General features: G+C 39.7%; 1 protein-coding gene across 3 annotated transcripts in view; it reads right to left on the reverse strand.

Annotated features, from left to right (window-relative positions):
- iqsec1a (IQ motif and Sec7 domain ArfGEF 1a) overlaps positions 1-20,132 on the reverse strand; it is a 90,151-nt gene extending 70,019 nt beyond the window's left edge. For 2 of the 3 annotated variants that reach the window (XM_028582054.1, XM_028582061.1), the window contains exons 1-2: positions 19,419-20,132; positions 5,261-5,308 (exon numbers count right to left, since the gene is read on the reverse strand). In XM_028582054.1, coding sequence (XP_028437855.1) covers positions 5,261-5,308; positions 19,419-19,678 — 308 coding nt within the window. In that variant the 5' untranslated portion in view covers positions 19,679-20,132. The remainder of the gene's footprint in view (positions 1-5,260; positions 5,309-19,418) is intronic. The other variant, XM_028582055.1, reaches the window with a different exon arrangement.

A 20,132-nucleotide genomic window follows, 5' to 3' on the forward strand; every position in this document is an offset into this window, starting at 1 on the left:
GTTGTTTTGAGACACACTTTGAGAGAGGTTTTGACCTCCACAACAACAGCCCAGCAAAGCTTTATTCTCTTCATTGTCATCTCTACAATAATGGGGAGAGAGGCTTTACAGTAAAATCCCTGCCTCTCTGTTTCCCCAACTCTCTGTGGAGAATTACAGGGAAATAAAAGCTTGAGAATGTGCAACACTCAGAGGTCCCACAGTCATGGATACATCATTCCAAGCAATACAATTTCAAATTTCAATTAGCCTCTCTGTTTCTCAGCTGCCATCCATCACAATATAGCAGCTCACCGGGCACAAGTAAATAGGTATGAATAACAAGAGCACAAATAGACTTTCAAAAACTGTTTACCGGCAGACAAGAGCACTTTCATCCTGCACTCTTATTGCAATTGGTGCAATAAAGTGTCGGACTACACCTCTGCTGTAGGCTTTTGTTGTGTGCTGCTACTGGGTTTATGAAGGAGAGCAGCACAAAAGTGCATCAGCGAGTGGGAGAACATCTTATCATCAGACATTCACTGAAGAACAATCCAATAAAAGCAGGTCACTGAGGCTGTTGAGCGCCTGCCTGCTTGCCTATCTCACCCAGGTTCCAATCACATCTGAATCAAGCCATCCCTTCAGATAACAGAACAGCAGACCAATTAAACACTGCCATGTTGTCATTTCTCTCTCATTAGCCACGGTGTGCGTATGAGAATAATCCCCTCATCACCGACAGGGCCAATCATTCCACACACACACACACACACACACACACACACACACACACACACACACACACACACACACACACACACACACACACACACACACACACACACACACACACACACACACACACACACACACACACACACACACACACACACACACACACACACACACACACACACACACACACACACACACACACACACACACACACTTTTATCAAACCAGTGCGAAGAAATCCTTCGGGAGCATGGCTTATTTATTTATAGCGCCTGTGCCAAGTTCAGTGGCTTTTTCATTATTAATGATAATGAAACCTACCAAGCCATGTAACACACAAAATTTTAAACAGCCAGGCACTTGTGTCATGGTGTGGCATATTAACAGGGTGAGAGATGTAAGTGACTCTAGGTCTGCTGTGTGTTGTCAGCAGAGTGCTGTGTTGGCAGTTGTAGTGATTTTAAACAGCTCTGAGCTCTGATACAAAAGGGAACTCGGAGCCAAGATAAATCATGTGACTGATACAGAAATTGCCAGCAATGGTCACAGTAATTTGAAAACTGGCTGCTGCTTCACTTTAAAGAGATGCTACTGAATAATTACACTGAGATACTTATACTATATATGTCGGGAAAGCATTAGAGGCAGCAGCATAAAGAATGTTTCACTGAGGCCAACTGCTTTATTGTCTATAGGGAGGAGTGTAGTGGAGCTCTATCAATATGGAGAAGAAATATCAAAATCCTAAAATTGAAACTTGAACTTAAAAGAGGGGCATTCAAACCACATAAATTAAGTCAAATATCTCCACTAAAAATTCTGTTGTATTTCATTTTCAACATTAAGTATTACGTGGTGATTACATTTTCACAATCAGGCATTCAATTGATTGATCAGAGATTCAAATCCTTACGACCTTTTGTAAGCATGTAAGATATGTATGTATGTATGTATGTATGTATGTATGTATGTATGTATGTATGTATGTATGTATGTATGTATGTACCTCTTTACGTCCATAATTAACTACATAACACAGTGTTGGAGTAGGAGCAAAATTCATTCATACATAGGACAAGCAGCACTTATTCAGGTTATTAATATAGTATTACTTAAATGCCAATGAGCCTGTTTTCTATAGAATGTTGTGAACATGTTAATGAACACAGCTTCATAGTGGAACCTTTTTGCTGATCTACATTGAGACGTTACAACAGCTCTCACTTAGTGTACCACCTTGTCTTGTGTCACAGAGTGCCATATACTGTAAATAATTATTGACAAATTAACAATTAATTCATTTATTAACTTTTTTTAATTAAAATGCTGATTTACAAAAACATAACCCTTTATTTTAATATGTAAAGGCTAGTAAAATTTATTTGTGAGAGTGACTTTAAAATCCACTATTTGATGACTATTTTGTTAACTATACGTATTCCCATGTATATTTCGGGCCAATGTGTGTGTTTACATAACATGGAGTGAAACAAATTAATATACCCCTGGGTATTAATAAAGTTCTTCTTGTTCTTCTAGTTATTTATTGCAATTATTGGACTGATTTATTTGTGAAATCTTTTATTCAACATCATTTGTTTTGTCCAATGTGTGTTTTTGGATTACGTGCTTTGAAAATTGGTCTGTTTATTGATGAATTCATTCATCCACTTGTAAAGTCTTTCATTATTCCCTTGTTTATTGTCCAATTACATATCATTTAATACACTGTTTTACAATCAGTGTCGGTCCTTCATAAAACACCCTGTGCAATAAAGTCCAATTTACAGCCTTGCTATCTCCAAGGAGATGTGTCAAATGTTGAACAGCTTAACATAACTGCAGTATCACCAACTGCACCTGACATAGGAGATGAGCTGCTCTTTGAGCTTTTTACTAATTTGCAGGATCAGTGCCATCACATCTCTTGCTCAAAGCTGAGCAGAAGCCTGCAATTACTTTAATTCAGAAATATCATGGCTTTTGCATCCAACCCATGTATGCAGCTGCAAAACAAGTCACATGATTCAAAATGTGCTGGTAGATATGTGCACATTAAGATTGAAACAGCTTATCCAGTAGCCCAAAATACTGTCTTAGCATGCCTTCATATTAATAAATGGAAGAATCTAGAAACCATGGCCAAATTCATAACTAAGAACGATATGCAGAGGCCTGCTGCCATTTGAGAGGTTTCCAACCACATCAAAGCATCAATTTGGTGAGATGGGATTGTTTGCATCTAAAGCCTGGCTGTTGATTTCCACTGCTATGCTTTTAGATTCTACCATCAGCAGCAGCAATAGCGAGATATGGAGAAAATATGTTTCATGATAACAAAGAGGACCTTCTGGTATTAATATACAACATCTGTTTAGCTATGGAAAACCATTTCCCCAGTTAAGGTTCATTACACTGGACTGTAAACTAAGACTTTTTTGTTTTGGATCATGTTTCCAAGTAAATATGTGCTGCCAGTTTAATATGATCAATAACTCAAAAACAGAGTGCTGCATAGTGAATGCCAGTGATGGCAGTGGAACTGACTTCTTGCCGTTTACAGAGATGTGTGTGCTTAGGGAAGTAAATTCTCCATTCTGAAACAACACTTCATGACTCTCTTCAAATAACATTCATTACAGCATACATATGTTTTAAATGTTATATCTATCTATCTCTATATACAGTACAGGCCAAAAGTTTGGACACACCTTCTCATTCAATGCCTTTCCTTTTTATTTTCATGACTATTTACGTTGTAGATTCTCACTGAAGGCATCAAAACTATGAATTAACACATATGGAATTATGTACTTAACAAAAACGTGTGAAATAACTGAAAACATGACTTATATTTTAGATTCTTCAAAGTAGCCACCCGTTGCTTTTTTATTAATAAGGGAACAAATTCCACTAATTAACCCTGACAAAGCACACCTGTGAAGTGAAAACCATTTCAGGTGACTACCTCATGAAGCTCATTGAGAGAACACCAAGGGTTTGCAGAGTTATCAAAAAAAGCAAAGGGTGGCTACTTTGAGGAATCTAAAATATAAGACATGTTTTCAGTTATTTCACACTTTTTTGTTAAGTACATAATTCCATATGTGTTCATTCATAGATTTGATGCCTTCAGTGAGAATCTACAATGTAAATAGTCATGAAATAAAGAAACACATTGAATGAGAAGGTGTGTCCAAACTTTTGGCCTGTACTCTGTGTGTTTGTGTGTGTATATATGTATGTGTGTGTGTGTGTGTGTGTGTGTGTGTGTGTATATATATATAATATATATATATTATATATATATATATATATATATATATATATATATATATATATATATATATATATATATATATATATATATATATATATATATATATATATATATATATATATATATATATATATATATATATATATATATATATATATATATATATATATATATATATATATATACATACATACATACATACATACACACACACACACACATATATATATATATACACACACACACACACACACACACACACACACACACACATATATATATATACACATACACTACCTAACAAACAAACTATTATTAAACTGATGAGATATTTTTATTCAACTGATTTTATACAGTACATATTACATTTTGATGTAACCTATTTTCTACAAGGAGATTTTCCTTTCCTTTGGTACTAGGAATTTGGCATACTACGGAGTGGCAGACAAACTTGCACATGCACATCTCTCACTCTTGCGTGCACAAACACATTTACTGCAATGCTACAAAGGCTGGCACACATCTCCAGTTTGCAGCCGACTGGATTTGCTTCAAATTTGTGATAGGACATTAAGAGCAGAAAAAAAAGAGGCCTGGGGAGCACAGGCAGTCGAGCACCCAAGGAAATAACAGACTTGGCCTGGAAAATGTTCACGTAAACACGGGACAGGCTCCGTTACACGTTGCTCAATTTGTCTAGACACTGGTGGCTGCTTAATACACAGCTACAGAGGCGAAGGAAGAGGCTGTTTGGATCCCACAGCGAGGCATCCCTAAAGAGAGAAGCTGCAGATAAGGAGTGTGTTTACCATTGAGAGAAGCGCCTCTACTCCCTACATGCAAGCCATATTTCTTAGCTGTTTTCACAGCAATGATGGATTCCCGTTACAGTTTTAAATCAGCCCAAATCTTAACTCAGCGGAGACACCACTACAAATCTATTGCCATTAAGATTAACACAGCGAACAAGCTAACAACAGAATGTGACCTTGGATTGCACTTTACATAAAATGTTGTCATTTCCTCCGTTCTGTTATATCCACAAACACCAATAACAGCACCACCCCTCGCTCTGGCTAGCACCACAATGCCAGGATTTTCAGCTTTACACATTCAAATGACAAGACTTATACGTATAACCCCATGTCTTCCTCAAAGCCAAAGCATGATTTAGAAGTGTATTAAGAGAGAATATATATTCACAAAATTCAGGCAGATGTACAATCCTCAGCAGATGAAGATAGAGAGACATTGACATACCTGACCAGTTCGACATACCTGACCATTCTGGAAGAGTCACATTCAGACCTGGAAGACAGAAAAACACAGGTTCATCAATTTTGTTGAGCAGGTAGAAACAAGAATGCTGCAGTATGTCAGTAATGGGGCTAAAGACATGTACAGTAACAAAACGCCTCATTGACCACCATCACTTGTTTCTGCAACTTCATTACAGCAGCCAAGTTTTGCTATCTGGCGATGAGGGATGCAGCACTTTTGAACAGATGGATCTGGCATCCTTAGAAATGACCACTTTAAATTCCAGGTACAACTTAGTGACATTCACAAAATTATACATTGATATTCCACTGGGTGAGTAAAAAATGTCTCCGCTGGCAATGCAGTGCTTATTATAAATGCAGCATCTTGCCTCGTATTGGATTAAGTGGAGTTCCTGTCATTGTGCCCCCTTGTTTAGGAAAACAAGGGTGGAGAAAACCTTAAAAACACCTCATGGTCAAAACATTTCTATTGAATATATCTTTTACACATAATATGTGTCACAGTAGATTAATCACAGGTGTAAATAACAAAATAAATGATGGCTGATAGCTTCCATTTAGCTGCTTCAGTTTCAGGGTACTGTAGAGTTTAGAAGTGGGAGGAGCTATTCTGGGAGGCCCTTGTTCTGGAAGTAAAACTCAATTTTAGGTGATACGTAATTGCATAGGAGCATTTCAACAGCTTGAAACTCTCACAATTAATTCATTGGTACAAAAAAAAAAAAAAAATACCTGGTTTCTTTTCTATAAAAAGTCGAAGCTATAAGTCTGTGTACATAAAAAGAAGAAGTCAACTCCAACTCCCAAAGCGCATTTCAGCAACAAAAATCCACTCATCAGGCTTAAAATTTGGTTATGTGGGCTGCCAACACCATTTGGAAGCTAAAGATTAAACTGATAACACAATCTCGCACAGAACAAACTTGATACCGCTGTTTTCTGAGCAAACCCCATTACAACTGTGGAATTAGGTTGAGGTGAAAACTAGAGCTGGGTCAATATAATGCAGTGGTAGGATGAGATTCATTGACACACATGCTGCAGTCCAGATCCAATGGCAATTACTGAAGCTATTGATTGCTGTGTATACAATTCATCACTGAAAAAAATCGTCGGACCAAAAGCATTTTTCACAAATGTTTTCCTGAATGATATGTCCGTCTTTTACGCTGATTGCACCCAGCCAGACAGAAGAAACATTCTCCGAACAAACATGGGCCATGTTCAGGCCCGACAAAACTTAGCAACACGCTTTTTTAAAAACTGAAACGGGGATGCGTTGAGCACTCTGTTGTGTGCGCAACCGCTGTGCCTTTTATTACCTCGGCTTTACAGACACGTCTCTGCTGATTGGGTATTACCTGTGACACAGCCAATAAACGAGACACACCCACCAAAGGAGAGGAAACATATCTCAAAGCTGTTGCACACCGTTTGACACTGTTTCGAGGAAACATGTCGTTTTGAGATTGAACGTGCCCCAGGGCAATGAAGAAGTGGTCAGAACCCTGGACAGCTCCTCTGTCCTGCAGAAAGGCCTATTACAAACTACTACTACTACTACTACTACTACTACTACTACTACTACTACTACTACTACTACTAAACACAAATCCTGATCTGGGTCATGCCTAGATTGTTAGTTTAGTACATTCTGCAAGACTGTCATACTGCACAGAGAACAGATGGACACAGTGTGAGGTGTCATCAGTCATTCTGTATTCAAGCGGGAACTTCATCCCTTAATGCACTTGATTTCTGAGCCACTGGCTTGTTAAGTAAGGGCTGTACAGGCGTACTTGCATTTATCTTCTCCTTTTCATGAAATTCGTAATAACTCTTTTTACCTTGTTACCTCTTTGAGCGAAACAGAATCGATAGAGCTCAGTCTGAACCACTTGGAGTTGTACTGTTTGGATTTGAGCCACATTGCTACACTTATGGTATAACTTTAGAACACAGTAGGTTAAGACAAAGTGGAACAGCTCTTTCAGAATGTATGGCTTTAAGAGACGGGCACATTGATAAAGTATTCATTAATTTTGCGTTCAGTGTAGACAGCTCATTTGTCTAGTCATGAATGAATAAATTAAACATTTTACTGCATTTTCAAAGCAGAATCTATCATCCTAATAATGATGGAAATGTTGATAGATTGGATGTATGTAAGTTAAACTGTTTTTCTTCTGCACCGCACAGAACCACTGGCTACTGAGGTTCTTCCAGGTGCATTCCCAAAGCCTTTTAACTAATGCGTGAAATGCCAAATCCCATTGAAAGTATCATTCCACAGGAAGGCCTCCACAAGTTGTGAGATGGGTTTCTCCCACAGTGGTCCACAGAGGAGCCAAATCTCAGTGGTAGAATTAAAACTTCAACCCAGCTGCTTCCTTAAACCAAATCTTACACTGCTGTCTTTACCGTCATGTCAGGGTTGTTAACCTGCCCTTTAACTCACTCTGTTTAACTGTGTGTGTGTCCCTTGCATGGCATTCATATGTGCCCTTTTTTCCTTGCGGCTCTGTTGCAATGAGGACAGCCTGTTTCCTGTTGTGAGGGAGGAAACGGACAGAGGGCACACCCAGCGTAAAAAAAATGCTGACTCAGAGTTTATCAATCTGCCTTTCTGCAAGAGTAAGTGCAACTGGACACGACTGCAGAAATGCAATAGTCTGCTCATTTAATCATAGCTCCCTGCCTGGCTTCAAATGAACTGGGGCATCATATACTGTAGGCCACACTGCAATGATTCACACAGCAACATCTCTCTGCCCATGCATCCCTGTTTTGTGTGTGTCCATAGCTTATTCTTAGTACAATCATTTCTGTACTTTCAAATACAGTACCATGTATCATAAAGGCTTGGATACTTTCCTTTTTACTTTTCTCACCTCTTTCAGAAAAAGCTCCAATGCAATTATAAACCCATTATTTGTTTTTCGCTTTAAAATACTGAGTAGGGTTAAATCTTGAAGAAATAGCTTCTAGCACTTCATCACATTACCGCCCTTATAGTGGCAACAAGAAAAAAAGCAATAAAGGAAATACATGTGGCAATTTCCTTTACTAAACTCAGAAGAAAATCAGAGGCAATTAATAGTTTGTCTAAGGTGTGTGATTGATGATATGCTGTGAAGGTTTTTGTACGTGATGCTGATCATATTGCATGCAAAACATTGCTGTGTTACACGTTCTTCTTGTTATTTTACATTCCTTTTGCCTAATATTTTGCATATCAGGACACCCAGCCCTAACTTCATCTTTGACTATGCTGGGAGAAGCTAACAGCAGGAATTCTATTATGAACAAGTCCTTAACTGAACTGCTTAGATAAGAGTTATTTCCAAAGTGACCCAAACAGTTATTGGGTTTACTGAATATACTGTGTAATTCGGCGGCAACCGTGACAGCCATGAAACGCTTCAAGCTTCAGAAAACAAACCCCTCCGAGCTGTGATGAAAAAGAATAAATCACATCTGGAGTAACACTGAATTTAGAAAACGTTTTACTGAAAACAGAACAGCATTTCTCGCAATTTTGTGGCTCTGGCCTCAATTCATAACAATGTCACAAAGTGATCAATGACTTGAACCTGCGGTCTGCTATAACAGCTCATTCACACTGACAGGTTCCAAAAAGGAACACTGTGAAGCTTGACATTCCCGTGCGGTATTTCATAGGTATTGTCAATATTTTATAAGATCAGTTTTTCTCAAAAAGAACACTGCAGTCGAGATAAAAGGACGTTTCAGCATTAGCTGTAGATTTTGCTCTTGCTTGTCTGATGAGGTGCATGCATGTGTGCCTTCATGTCTGCTTCCCTTTGGTTTAGGACAGTTTCTCAGTCCAGTACATAAATTAAGGGCATTCATTATGTGTTAGGCTCCTCGGTGCACCACATACTTGTGCCGTTCATATTACTGAGAGCTAAATGATCTGTATTAATCAGCAACTAATTACAGGCAGAAATATGTCTGGCTAAGCAGATCTAATGAGTCAGTCCAGTCCTCTGCTTCTCATGGTGCTGTCAAATTATGTATCTCTAAGGAGTTAGTGGTGCGTGACCCTCACTGGCTGTCTGCCCCAGCAGTCACACACACACACACACACACACACACACACACACACACACACACACACACACACACACACACACACACACACACACACACACACACACACACACACACACACACACACACACCTGAACTTTCTTACAATCTGACCTAACAGAGAGCTGGATACAAAATAACTTTCACTCTGTCTACATTCCTGAACATATTGCTTGGATTTAGATCAGCCTTCAGAATCCCCAGGGTTACACAAACACAAACTGCACACTGGCAGCTAGAGTGGAAACAAGCAGGTTATAGTCCAACACCTAAGAATGGAAACAATGGAAACTGTTGAATCGGCAAGTCACTCACTCAGCCAATATAGACTATGACTATGTTGTACAGTATGTTAAAATCAACCCGTTCTCATTCCGAACTCGTAAAATAAGTACGTTTGGGCAGTGTCCTTCAGCGTCTGATGCGACGAAAAAGGCACCCTTCGGCGTATTTGTGTAACGTACTGGGGAGAGCCGCAGTTGAATGAGCTTTAGCGAGTGGTATGTAAGGGAAAATTGCTGCGTAAGGACGATGGTTGGGGTGGCGGATGGGTAAAACACCGGACTTTCACTCAGGAGACTCGGGTTCGCGCGATTGTGTTTCCCGGCTTTTGAGGCGTCCTTTCCCCGTTGTTTTTCTACTAAACCCAACCTCCGCGATTCCGTTATTGTCGCGCTTCACCGGCGGCCGTTTCCCGGCTTTTGAGGCGTCCTTTCCCCTTGCAATAGTGGCGACCAAGCACGTTTACATGAGACGCTAAAGGAGACTTTTAACGTCAATAAGAACGAAAAAGGCCCTTGACCGAACGTCCTTATTTTACGAGTTGGGTGTGAGAATGTGTTGGTTAATATATATATATATATATTTTTTTTTTTTAATTTATTTATAATATTATATTAGTTGTCAAAGGCCCAGCCAGCTGTGAGGAGTCCGTGTTTGACTTCTACCTGTGATGACAAAGAAGATGTGTGAGCAGTAACTTCTCATCTGTGTTTAGCGGTTGACTCAGCCTTCACCTCCCCACACACACACACACACACACACACACACACACACACACACACACACACACACACACACACACACACACACACACACACACACTTGGCAGAAAACTAGTGGCAGCCTTTCAAACAGCTCTCCACAGGTACTATGCTACAAATTACCTTCGATTCAGCTGCTGCATCAGCTGAATTTGACAGCTGCAAGGCGGATAATTGGTTCAACTGTGAAGAAATAAAGAATGAACAAGCAGCCGTACTTTGGCCCTGTGGCCCCCTAAGTGTGCTACTTTAGTGTTGATCACAGTTTGTAATGAGAATAGAGGGTGGAAAGAGATTTGAAAACTCAGCTAGCTAGAAGTAAAAAGGGTGTAAAGTAAATAAAGTGTGCATATACAGAATACATTTAAGAGTGAAGACTATTGGATTTTTCCCACAAACTGACAAAATAGGAAAATTGAAAAGTAGTGTTAGTGTTATATATTGTGTTTGTTTTCTTTCTGAGAACAAACTACAACAACGTTAACATGTCATTGTAATGGCAAATACTATTCAATTAGCATTATAGCATGTAAGAAAGAACGCAGCTTTTTATTACAGTCTATACTATTCTTTTGATTAGCTAATAGAATAGTTCATTTTAAATACGTTTTATACCCTTGAGAAGAAGAGAGAAGAAGAGTTGAGAAGATGGATACCACTCTCATGTTGGTTCCCTAAATATAAAAATATCACTTGCAACCGGCTAGCTTAACTTAGCATAAAGACTAGAAACAGTTAAGACTTGTTTTGTCGGTAACAAAGGCCGCCTACCAGCACCTCTTAAACTCAGTGTGTTATATATTGTTTATTTGTTTCGTTACACAAACAGACATGTAAAAAATGACAAGCTGTGTTTTACGCTCAGCTAAGCTAACTGGCTGCTGGCTGTAGCTTCATCTTTAACAATAGCCTACCTTCCTTGTACAGTTTTCACAGAGTTTCTCTTCAAATTCAGTTTCTCACCAAACTCACCGTATTGTGTGGGTCTAACAAACCTATTGAATGCATTGTTTTCCTCATAAAATATTTGCAAAGATGATTTTTTTTATATCTTTCTGAACCCTGCATTGTTTACATCCATGTTAACTAGATAGCATCTTCTAGCTAGCATCTTCTTCTTCTACATATTGTGGCACGTTACCACCACCTGTAACAGTGGGTAGTGTGAAAGCATTGGCAGGACTGTGTATCGCGTCACTCACATGCTTGTGTGTGTGCATACATGAGAACAGACAAAACAGGGGGGTGCCCTCATTAAAGCATGATTCCATAGTGCTACTAGTGGTCAAAAACTCCCCAGGGTACCTTTAAAGCTGCTTACACATATAGCCGACGGCCGACCCTTGACAGAAAAGCCAGTCGAAATGATCAGTCTCCCCGTGTTGGTCCAAAAAGTGCCACAGAACAGACCAAAAAGACGAGACGAGACGAGACGAGACGTAATACATCTCTATAACAGCAAGCGGCGCTAATCTGTATTGTTGCCCAGGAAATGAAAACCGGCAGCTGATTGGACGAACGCGTCACATGGGTTTGTTTTCTCCGGAAATTCAAAGCCAGACTGTCATGGTGGCCGTTCAGAATACGATCTCAAATTGTACTAAAATGGTTCACTGAAACATATTTCTGAGAACATTTTAAGCGAGAAATAGGCCATGCAGTTGCTGAATCTGTCTTCATTTCAGCTCAACAAAGGTCAGTTTAAAAGATTTTTGTCAGATTTTGAGAGTCACCTCATTCCGCTCCCCATTTCCGGATGAGTCCCGACTGCCCTGCCGGCGACTGAACATGTCAGGTCGGCCAAAATGAGCGCCAACAGCCCCTCAGACTGACGACGGCACGAGACACACCGAACAGATTTGCGTCACTGACCTCGCCAGACTGTCTAACGGCCGATAATCGGCTAAGTGTGTCCCGGCTATAAGTCTCATTTTGATGCAAATCAGACTCAACTATATTGGTTGACACTGAAATGAAAACCATGTAGATTTAACTGAAACTATAATAGCTTAACACTAATGGCAGATAGGGACTTTAAAGCCATATGTATAGTATGTGGCTGTTTATCCCTCAAGTTCCTATTTGCAGATCATACAGGCAGAATGCAAATGAGGCACAAGGCTCTTCTTTCACACCACGTTGATTTCTTTCTATCTTAGAATTAGGAATCTGAGAGTGATCACAATCTAAAAGTCTAATGTTTTTTTTAAATAGATGCCTGAAATGAGGCCACATTATCCAGCACATGGACACCCACAATGGAATTTAAAAACAGTATTATCAAATGTCAAAGGAAATAATAGCAGGATTTAACTTGCTTGTTAAAAGTTAAATCAAAGTGAGGCAGTGGTACAGAAGTGAATTTGGTGATTTAAACATAATATGGTTGCCTGACTCACACTAAGCTTTACCATCCGACTGCCCTTGGTGTGGTCTTTACCAGTAACACCATCAGATAGAGGTTAACAGTGCTTGTTAAAGTCATCATTATCTTTTCTTGTGGGACAACCAGCTACATCAATGGACACAAACCAACCTTAACTCTGTCTTAACAGGCCTGATTGAGGGAAGAAGAGGTCAGCGGTGCCTGGCTTTCCTCCTGCATCACTGAGGCCACACTGAGATGTAAGGAGGGACAGTCCAGTACAAATGAATGCAGCCTGCAGTTGATTTTAAGTGCAAGTTGCAAATTGTCTTTGGCCATTGCTTGAGAGTTATAGGTGGGTCTGAATGCAAATCATCCCTGCATCGACATTAATCTAGCAGGGGTATTTCATTAGCGGGTGCTTTGCTGGAGAGAGGGAGTTCATGTGCTCATAAATTTGGTTTGGCACAGTGATTGTTCAGCAGATCGCTTGGTAAATGAGTGGACGCCGCCAGCCACAAGAAACAGCTTTCTCCATCATGCTATTATTTTCTGCCGAGGGGGTCCCAAAACACATGCTAAAGGCATTACGTTGGCTTGGGGTGAACTATTTATGAACTTGCCAATCTCCAGTCTACAGGCTCCATCCAGAGGACTTGGTACGTGCAGTCGAGGTTTTCTTAGGCAGCAAATTACATTAAAGAAGCCAAGACACAAGACAAGACAAGTCTTCACAACCAAAACAGAAGGCAATATAAAACCACTAGTGGCTTTGGAGAGATAATTTAGAATAGAATCTTTATCAAATACTTCAATATCCATTGATTAACTCCTCTGACTATTAACTCCTCTGGCCTGATTTCAAACTAATCAGAGATGTACTGTACTGTGTAACATCAATGTTAACAGATCAATCTCGTAATAAAATATACCAAAATACCTGTCATATCAACACAAGTACATCAAATAGAAATTAGTGAGATTTTTCAAAACACATATAACATTAAATTTGCAGTTTTGCAGGTATCTGCATACAGTAGTGCAGTACTTAATGCAACAATTTAAAAAATATGTTTACTATTTTAAACCCTTGATTAACATCCAAGTTTCTACCTTACAGTATTTCTAAACTGTTAAGTAGGGCTGCAACTAACAATTACTTTCATTATCTATTAATCTGCAGATTTCTTTGGTCTATTAAATGGCAGAAAAAGTCCATCACAACTCTCTACAGCTCAAGAGGACTTCCTCAAATTTCTTGTTACGTCTGACCAACAGTCCAAAACTAAAACAATGTTCAGTTTACAACAATGTAAAACAAGAAAAAAAAATCCTCACATTTGAGAAGCTGGAACCATTTCTCCCTGTTTCCTTGAAAAATCTATCGGAATAGTTGCCAGTTAATTTTATGTTGATTGACTAATCGACCAATCATTTTAGCTCTACAGTAAAGCAAAGTATAAACAATGAAATCCAACATTTATTCAGAATGCATTAACCCCACCCACGACTTTACTGACTTTAAAAATCAGTATCCCTCCAACACAATTTATTCCAATATTTGTCAAGATGAAAGAGAAAGCAAAGCCCCAAAACAGCAGTAAAACATAAATAACACTAAAATACTTCACTATCAGATCACTGCTTAGAATACAAACATGTTTTTCTAACACTTACTTTCCATCAAAAACTCTTATTTGCATAATCCTGCAGCTGCTTTAACTTGTCAAACATGCATGTCTTGAGCATCAAAGCTATCATAGTTTAGTAGCAGCTGAATATGTGCAATAAATGTAAACCACTCTACAAAATATGGATATACTGTATGCATTGCCTGAGGATTATTTGTACGCGTTTGTTTTTGTTTTTTCTCTTGATTGTTTGTCTCACATTCTGGCACACATACTGCCAGAGATCTGGTTAGATGTTAGATCTGGTTGGATAGTATCACCAACTCGAGAGACTTGCTGCTCATTTATCAGCATTGAAACATTCATATTAGCTCTATTAGGGCATTAACAGGGAGAGAGTTTGAGTTAGAAATGATAGATCACGTTATTCATCAATATTTGATCACTCAAGATTACTTATGCTTCTTTACTGACTAGTAGTCATATTGAATTTAAATGACCTCCACAAACACTGCAGCCGCAGCCATCATACTCAAATTTGACAACAGGGCTTACTTGAGATAGAACACTCCTCTGAATACAATTTTCCATGGTAATGCCTGCTATCCAACTGTCTTGTGTGGTAGAGAATTACCTTTTAAAGATTACAGAAGAGTTTAAAGATCTAAGTTAAAACACCGTTTCAGTACATTTAGGGAAACTTGAAACAAAAGCTGTGCAGAAAATGACAGCTCTTTGTAAACCGCAGCTGAAGAAGTTATCTCTCCAGCGATTACGTCAGCATCCCAAATATTGTTTTCACTCGGTTGGCTAGCCGGGCCTTTGAATGCTAAATGTGGGCTGGCAGATACATCCACCAGCAGCGAGATAAGAAATGAAAGCACTCCCGGACACTATTCCACTCCAAACCCCAGAGGACAGGTTCAGATCACAGTGGATCCACTCTGATTAAACCACCAGCCTCTCCTGCATCATGCTCAAAAAAAATCAGTTTGTTTCTGACAATGTATCATATTCACCAACAAGACAGGTATTTAAGTCAGTTAGACTTAAATGCTCACGAAAAGTCATTTATGACTAATGTGCGCTGCAAAAACTTGCAAGCCAATGTTGTATTACTTGTCATTTAATTCCTAAGTGAGCACAAGGGATACAAGCAACTGTAGAGCACTGTTAAAACAAACAGCAGGAGAGAAAACTGCAGAGGCTCAGCATAAATACTGCTGGACTAAAGGGCTGACAAGGCAGGCAACTCAGGAAAACTGATATGTGTGTGTGATTGCTAATTCTTGACTGAGTGCTACACCAACCACCTTTAACTTGAACTTAAGAAACTGTAACTAAACTGTTAAACAGGAGTTTTAGCTTTGGATTTACAGACCGATCCACAAGAGCAACTCACTCCTCAGCTGATTCTGCTCAACCAACTCCTGGCGGTTACAATTAACCAGGTGGACGAGTTTATGGATCCACATCTGGGTCAGTGCACACCGAGATGCTTTCCAATACCAGTGCAGCAGTCCCACATCCTGAGAAACTGACTGACAACGTTACCCAGGAGCCTGTTTGGCAGAATTCACAGAGAACTCTGTTGACTTGGCACCACAGGTTCCACTATCACTAGTGCATCACATTTCCTGCTCTCTGCATTTTGTTTCTAAAAGAATGTAGAAGGGAAAACTGAAAAGCCTTCCATTTACAGTCAACAAAACATAGCAGCAAACAAACAATCTGTATCATTCAATAGCAGAAACTCTTTATAGGTTACTTGTTTTGGAACAGAATATGACTGTTATACAGGGTGTAATCTTTTTCTTTCTTTCCCCCCCCCCACCCTTTCTTCCATTCCATTATGAAGTCACTGAAATCCTAATCCAACTAAGAACTGACAGCACAGCTCACGACTATTGCATACAGTATGGACAAACGATACACTCTGTATTCAAGATGACTGTAATATACAAATACACCATACAGCCAACAAACTGAAACGAAATGTGAAGCAAACATATTATATGACAACCTGCATGCATCGAACAAGAGTGTACAGGTAGTGGATTTAAACTATGCAAAACAGATAAGCAAAAGACCAAAAAAGCAGTAAGAGAACTTTGCATAAAGCTGGGTCACTTAAGCTGTGAATAATATGCCTTGAAAACAATATGCCTTAAGGTATCCTTTCCCCATCACCCTCCAGTACTATTATTTTTTACATCTAATAAAATGTTTAACACCCAGCATGAGCTCAGCAGTTATCTCTTGTCACAGCAAGATGACCTAGGATTCAGATGTCGAACTATTCCCTCTAAGTATTAGTCTTACTTTAGCCTTTCACTGAAGGCTGCAGGGAAATTGTTACAGTAAATCTGTGCATTTTGTGGATGGAAAATTATAGCAGAATAAATTGATGATTTGAGACCCAGAATTGGCTGCTATTGGTTTTACATCCTACTAGCTAGTTAATGGCAGTTTTTTAATGTAACTGCTTTCACCCGCTTCCTTACAGTAGGTGCAGTGTACGCTGGAATGACAACCACTATGGTAGGAGGGGAAAAGGGACTTGCTTGACAGCACGAAGAGAGCTGTATACTACAATCATGGCTGTATGTAAGAAAAACCTCACGATTATCATGTGACTGGTAGCCGGATGTGTCTTGTCTCTACAAATGTAAATGACAGTCTCATGGGGAAATATCAAGACAAAGCCAAGGTCTGAAATGTGTCTGTTTAAACAACATCAGGATCCACTGTTTGCAGATGATGTTGATATTCAGGCTTGTTTGTAATCTCCGATTTGCATTTTTCAGCAGTTTCGATATGAAGTGAGTGTCAACATTTACATGTTTAAGGCCAAAGCCCCACTCAGGTTAAGGAGAGACGAAGTGGGACATGTTAGGGATGATAAGAAGTATTTATATATATATATATATATACGTATGTAAATGTATATCGGTCAGTAAAACACATACAGACATTTTACAAATGACTTTTTTCTAATTTGTTTTTGATGACTAATTCTATCAAATTTTAAGAAGACTACCAGTCTACTGCCACAGTGCACAGCAGTGCTTTCAGCTAAATGCTAATGTCAGCACGCTAATATGTTCAAAATGGCAATACTAACAAGCTGCTGTTTAGCAGGTAATGTTTACCATGTTTAGCATCTTAGTTTAGCGTGTTAGTGTGCCAACATTTGCTAAAAAGTACAATTGAGGCTGATAGGAATGTCATTCGTTTAGCAAATCTGGAGCAAAGTGGTGGATTGAAAGACCGATTGAAAGACCGACTGACCAACCAACCAACCAACCAACCGAAAGCCATTGCCATCCCTAGAACATAGCTGAAAAATAATAAATGTCCACCACAAGTCACCAGAGTTTACGATGATGACACAAATGGCTTGTAGCCTTTCAGCAGCTGCTCAGACCTCCCTCTGGATGTATGCAGTCACATGCAGATAAGGAAAAGACCCAACAGTTAAGGAATTTCTGGGAATCCCTCAGAACAAAAAACTAAAATAAAGCTAAACAAAACAAACACATTCTGAGCTTCTGTGGTTGGCTGTTGAGGTCTTGCCAGTTTAATTTCCAAGCACACACTATTTAAATCCCATTTTATCCATGCTAAAATGACCTTTACAGGTCTTGCTTAAGACCACTGCATTCTTTTAATTGCTCATCACACTTAAATGACATTTTAAATCCTGTATCCTCCGTAAACCACACTTTACATTATTACCGGCTGTCATATTTCATCAGGTTCACTGGGGTAATCACCGGCTCCTTACTAACCTCTGTGCCAGTCTGCTAGAGCTGGACTGAAATAGTGTTCAGACACCGTACAAAATAGGAGATAGTGACAAACTGATTTTCCAGGAAAATCACACAGAATACCCTGTAGTGCCCGAGAGAGATTTATAAAGGGAGCAAACTAAAGGTCAGTGTTACAGTACGTCCCAATCCTAGGAGTCTGGTTTTATCAGCCAGCAAAGACATACAGTCCATGAGTCATCACTATTGATTTGCTGCCAGTGGTCTTCATGACACCAACACGCCCCTGGACACTAAGGTCAAGCATGATCATATGATCCTACAGAATGTCAAAAGCTGAGTTAAATGTCTGCATGCTGAGGCCTTTTGGAGATATAGCCAAATTTCGACACAGAACTGGTGCAGGGAGGGTAATCCTGACAGTGTGTCTGACCATCAAGGTCTTTACCAACACTTTTCTGATATAATGCTCCACTACATCTGCCCTATGTACTCTGCTTTGCTCTGCCTGGGGCTTAAGCCACTGCATGCAGATAGGGCCAAAACATAATTGCATAATGGATCCTTCCCAAGTATGTGCCTTTTTCCCAGGGGTTGTAACTATTGCATTCCATATATCATGGATGTGCCTGTCCACGCACATGAAATCCTCTTTTAAGACCACTGAGGGCTACAGCACAGGCATAGTTCAGACCTTAGTCTGCTGAAGTTACAGAACCTGACAACCATCAAACTGAAACAAAAATGACAATGTAGAATAACCAAAAGTCTATATTTTATAAATAAAAAAAGGTTTAGTTCAGATATAGAACCATGGACATGTTTGTATCCGTGTGTAATTTACACCATATCCAGATTAACTTGATCTGATATTTCATACACAGCGACAGTTATACACTCTCAATAGCTAAATGAAACAACTGTTCTGGAAATTTGAATCCGTTGGGAAAACTATTTGATTTGTCAAATCATGCCTTCCAATGACACTATGATCAAATTATCTCTTTCATATTTCCAGATATGATCAGGAAAGCTGTGCTGTCCAACCATACCCATTTTCTGTAATTCTGTAACTGTGTTGCACATGAACTTGTGGGGGTCTGATATAGCAATAATTAGGCTACTTTAATCAAGTACAATTTTATAAACTTTAAATAAAAAAAGGACATTCAAACGGGTATTATTTGACTTTGATAAAGATGCTTTGTCTTACTTTTCCTGTGTGATATGTTCCTTTATGGCTCCCAGTGTGAGCAGGCTGTTGCTGCCCTGCAGCAGCCTGCAGGCTGCCAGGTGCCGCTGGTACTGCTCCTTCAGGCAGGCGTTCTCAATGCACAAGTCGGACACTTGCTGCTCCAGCTCCTCTATCCTTCCCCTCTGCCTCTCCAGCAACTCCTGCTGGGTCTCAATGATCTTGTTAAGCTCTTTCAAATATTCCACAGCCCTGGTAGGGTTCTCGGTTGGGCTTTCCATGTCGCTCCGAGTGCGCCGAGGTTCCCTGTTGTATCGCAGTAAGCCGGGTGCGATGGTTCTGTGTACAGTGGTCCAGGCTGGGTTTAAGCGCAACAATTCAGTAGGTTGCGCCTTTTACGCCTCGCCATTGTTTTTTAAGTCGGTGTGGGTGATCATTCAGAAGCAGAAATGCGCGTTTACAAGTCCCACTGCACACAAAACTAGAAGCTCCTAATCACGTAACAAGCTGCAAATGTCAGCAGCGGGCGTCAATATCACTCAACCAAATGTGACAGACTACATTATGAGCGTCGTGGCTGGCTATCTTTAAGTCTGGTTGTTCCCCCAGTTGGCGGCACATTTCCCAGGTACATTGCTTCGCTCCATGCTGTTCCTTTGACTTTTCGTAAACAGACGCTGGCTGTCAAGTAGGCGGGGTTTTCAAGTTTTATGAATCTGCAGGTCGCGTTAGGCG

This window comes from Perca flavescens, chromosome 7 (assembly GCF_004354835.1).
Source record: "Perca flavescens isolate YP-PL-M2 chromosome 7, PFLA_1.0, whole genome shotgun sequence".
In the NCBI taxonomy this organism is placed as follows: Eukaryota; Metazoa; Chordata; class Actinopteri; order Perciformes; family Percidae; genus Perca; species Perca flavescens.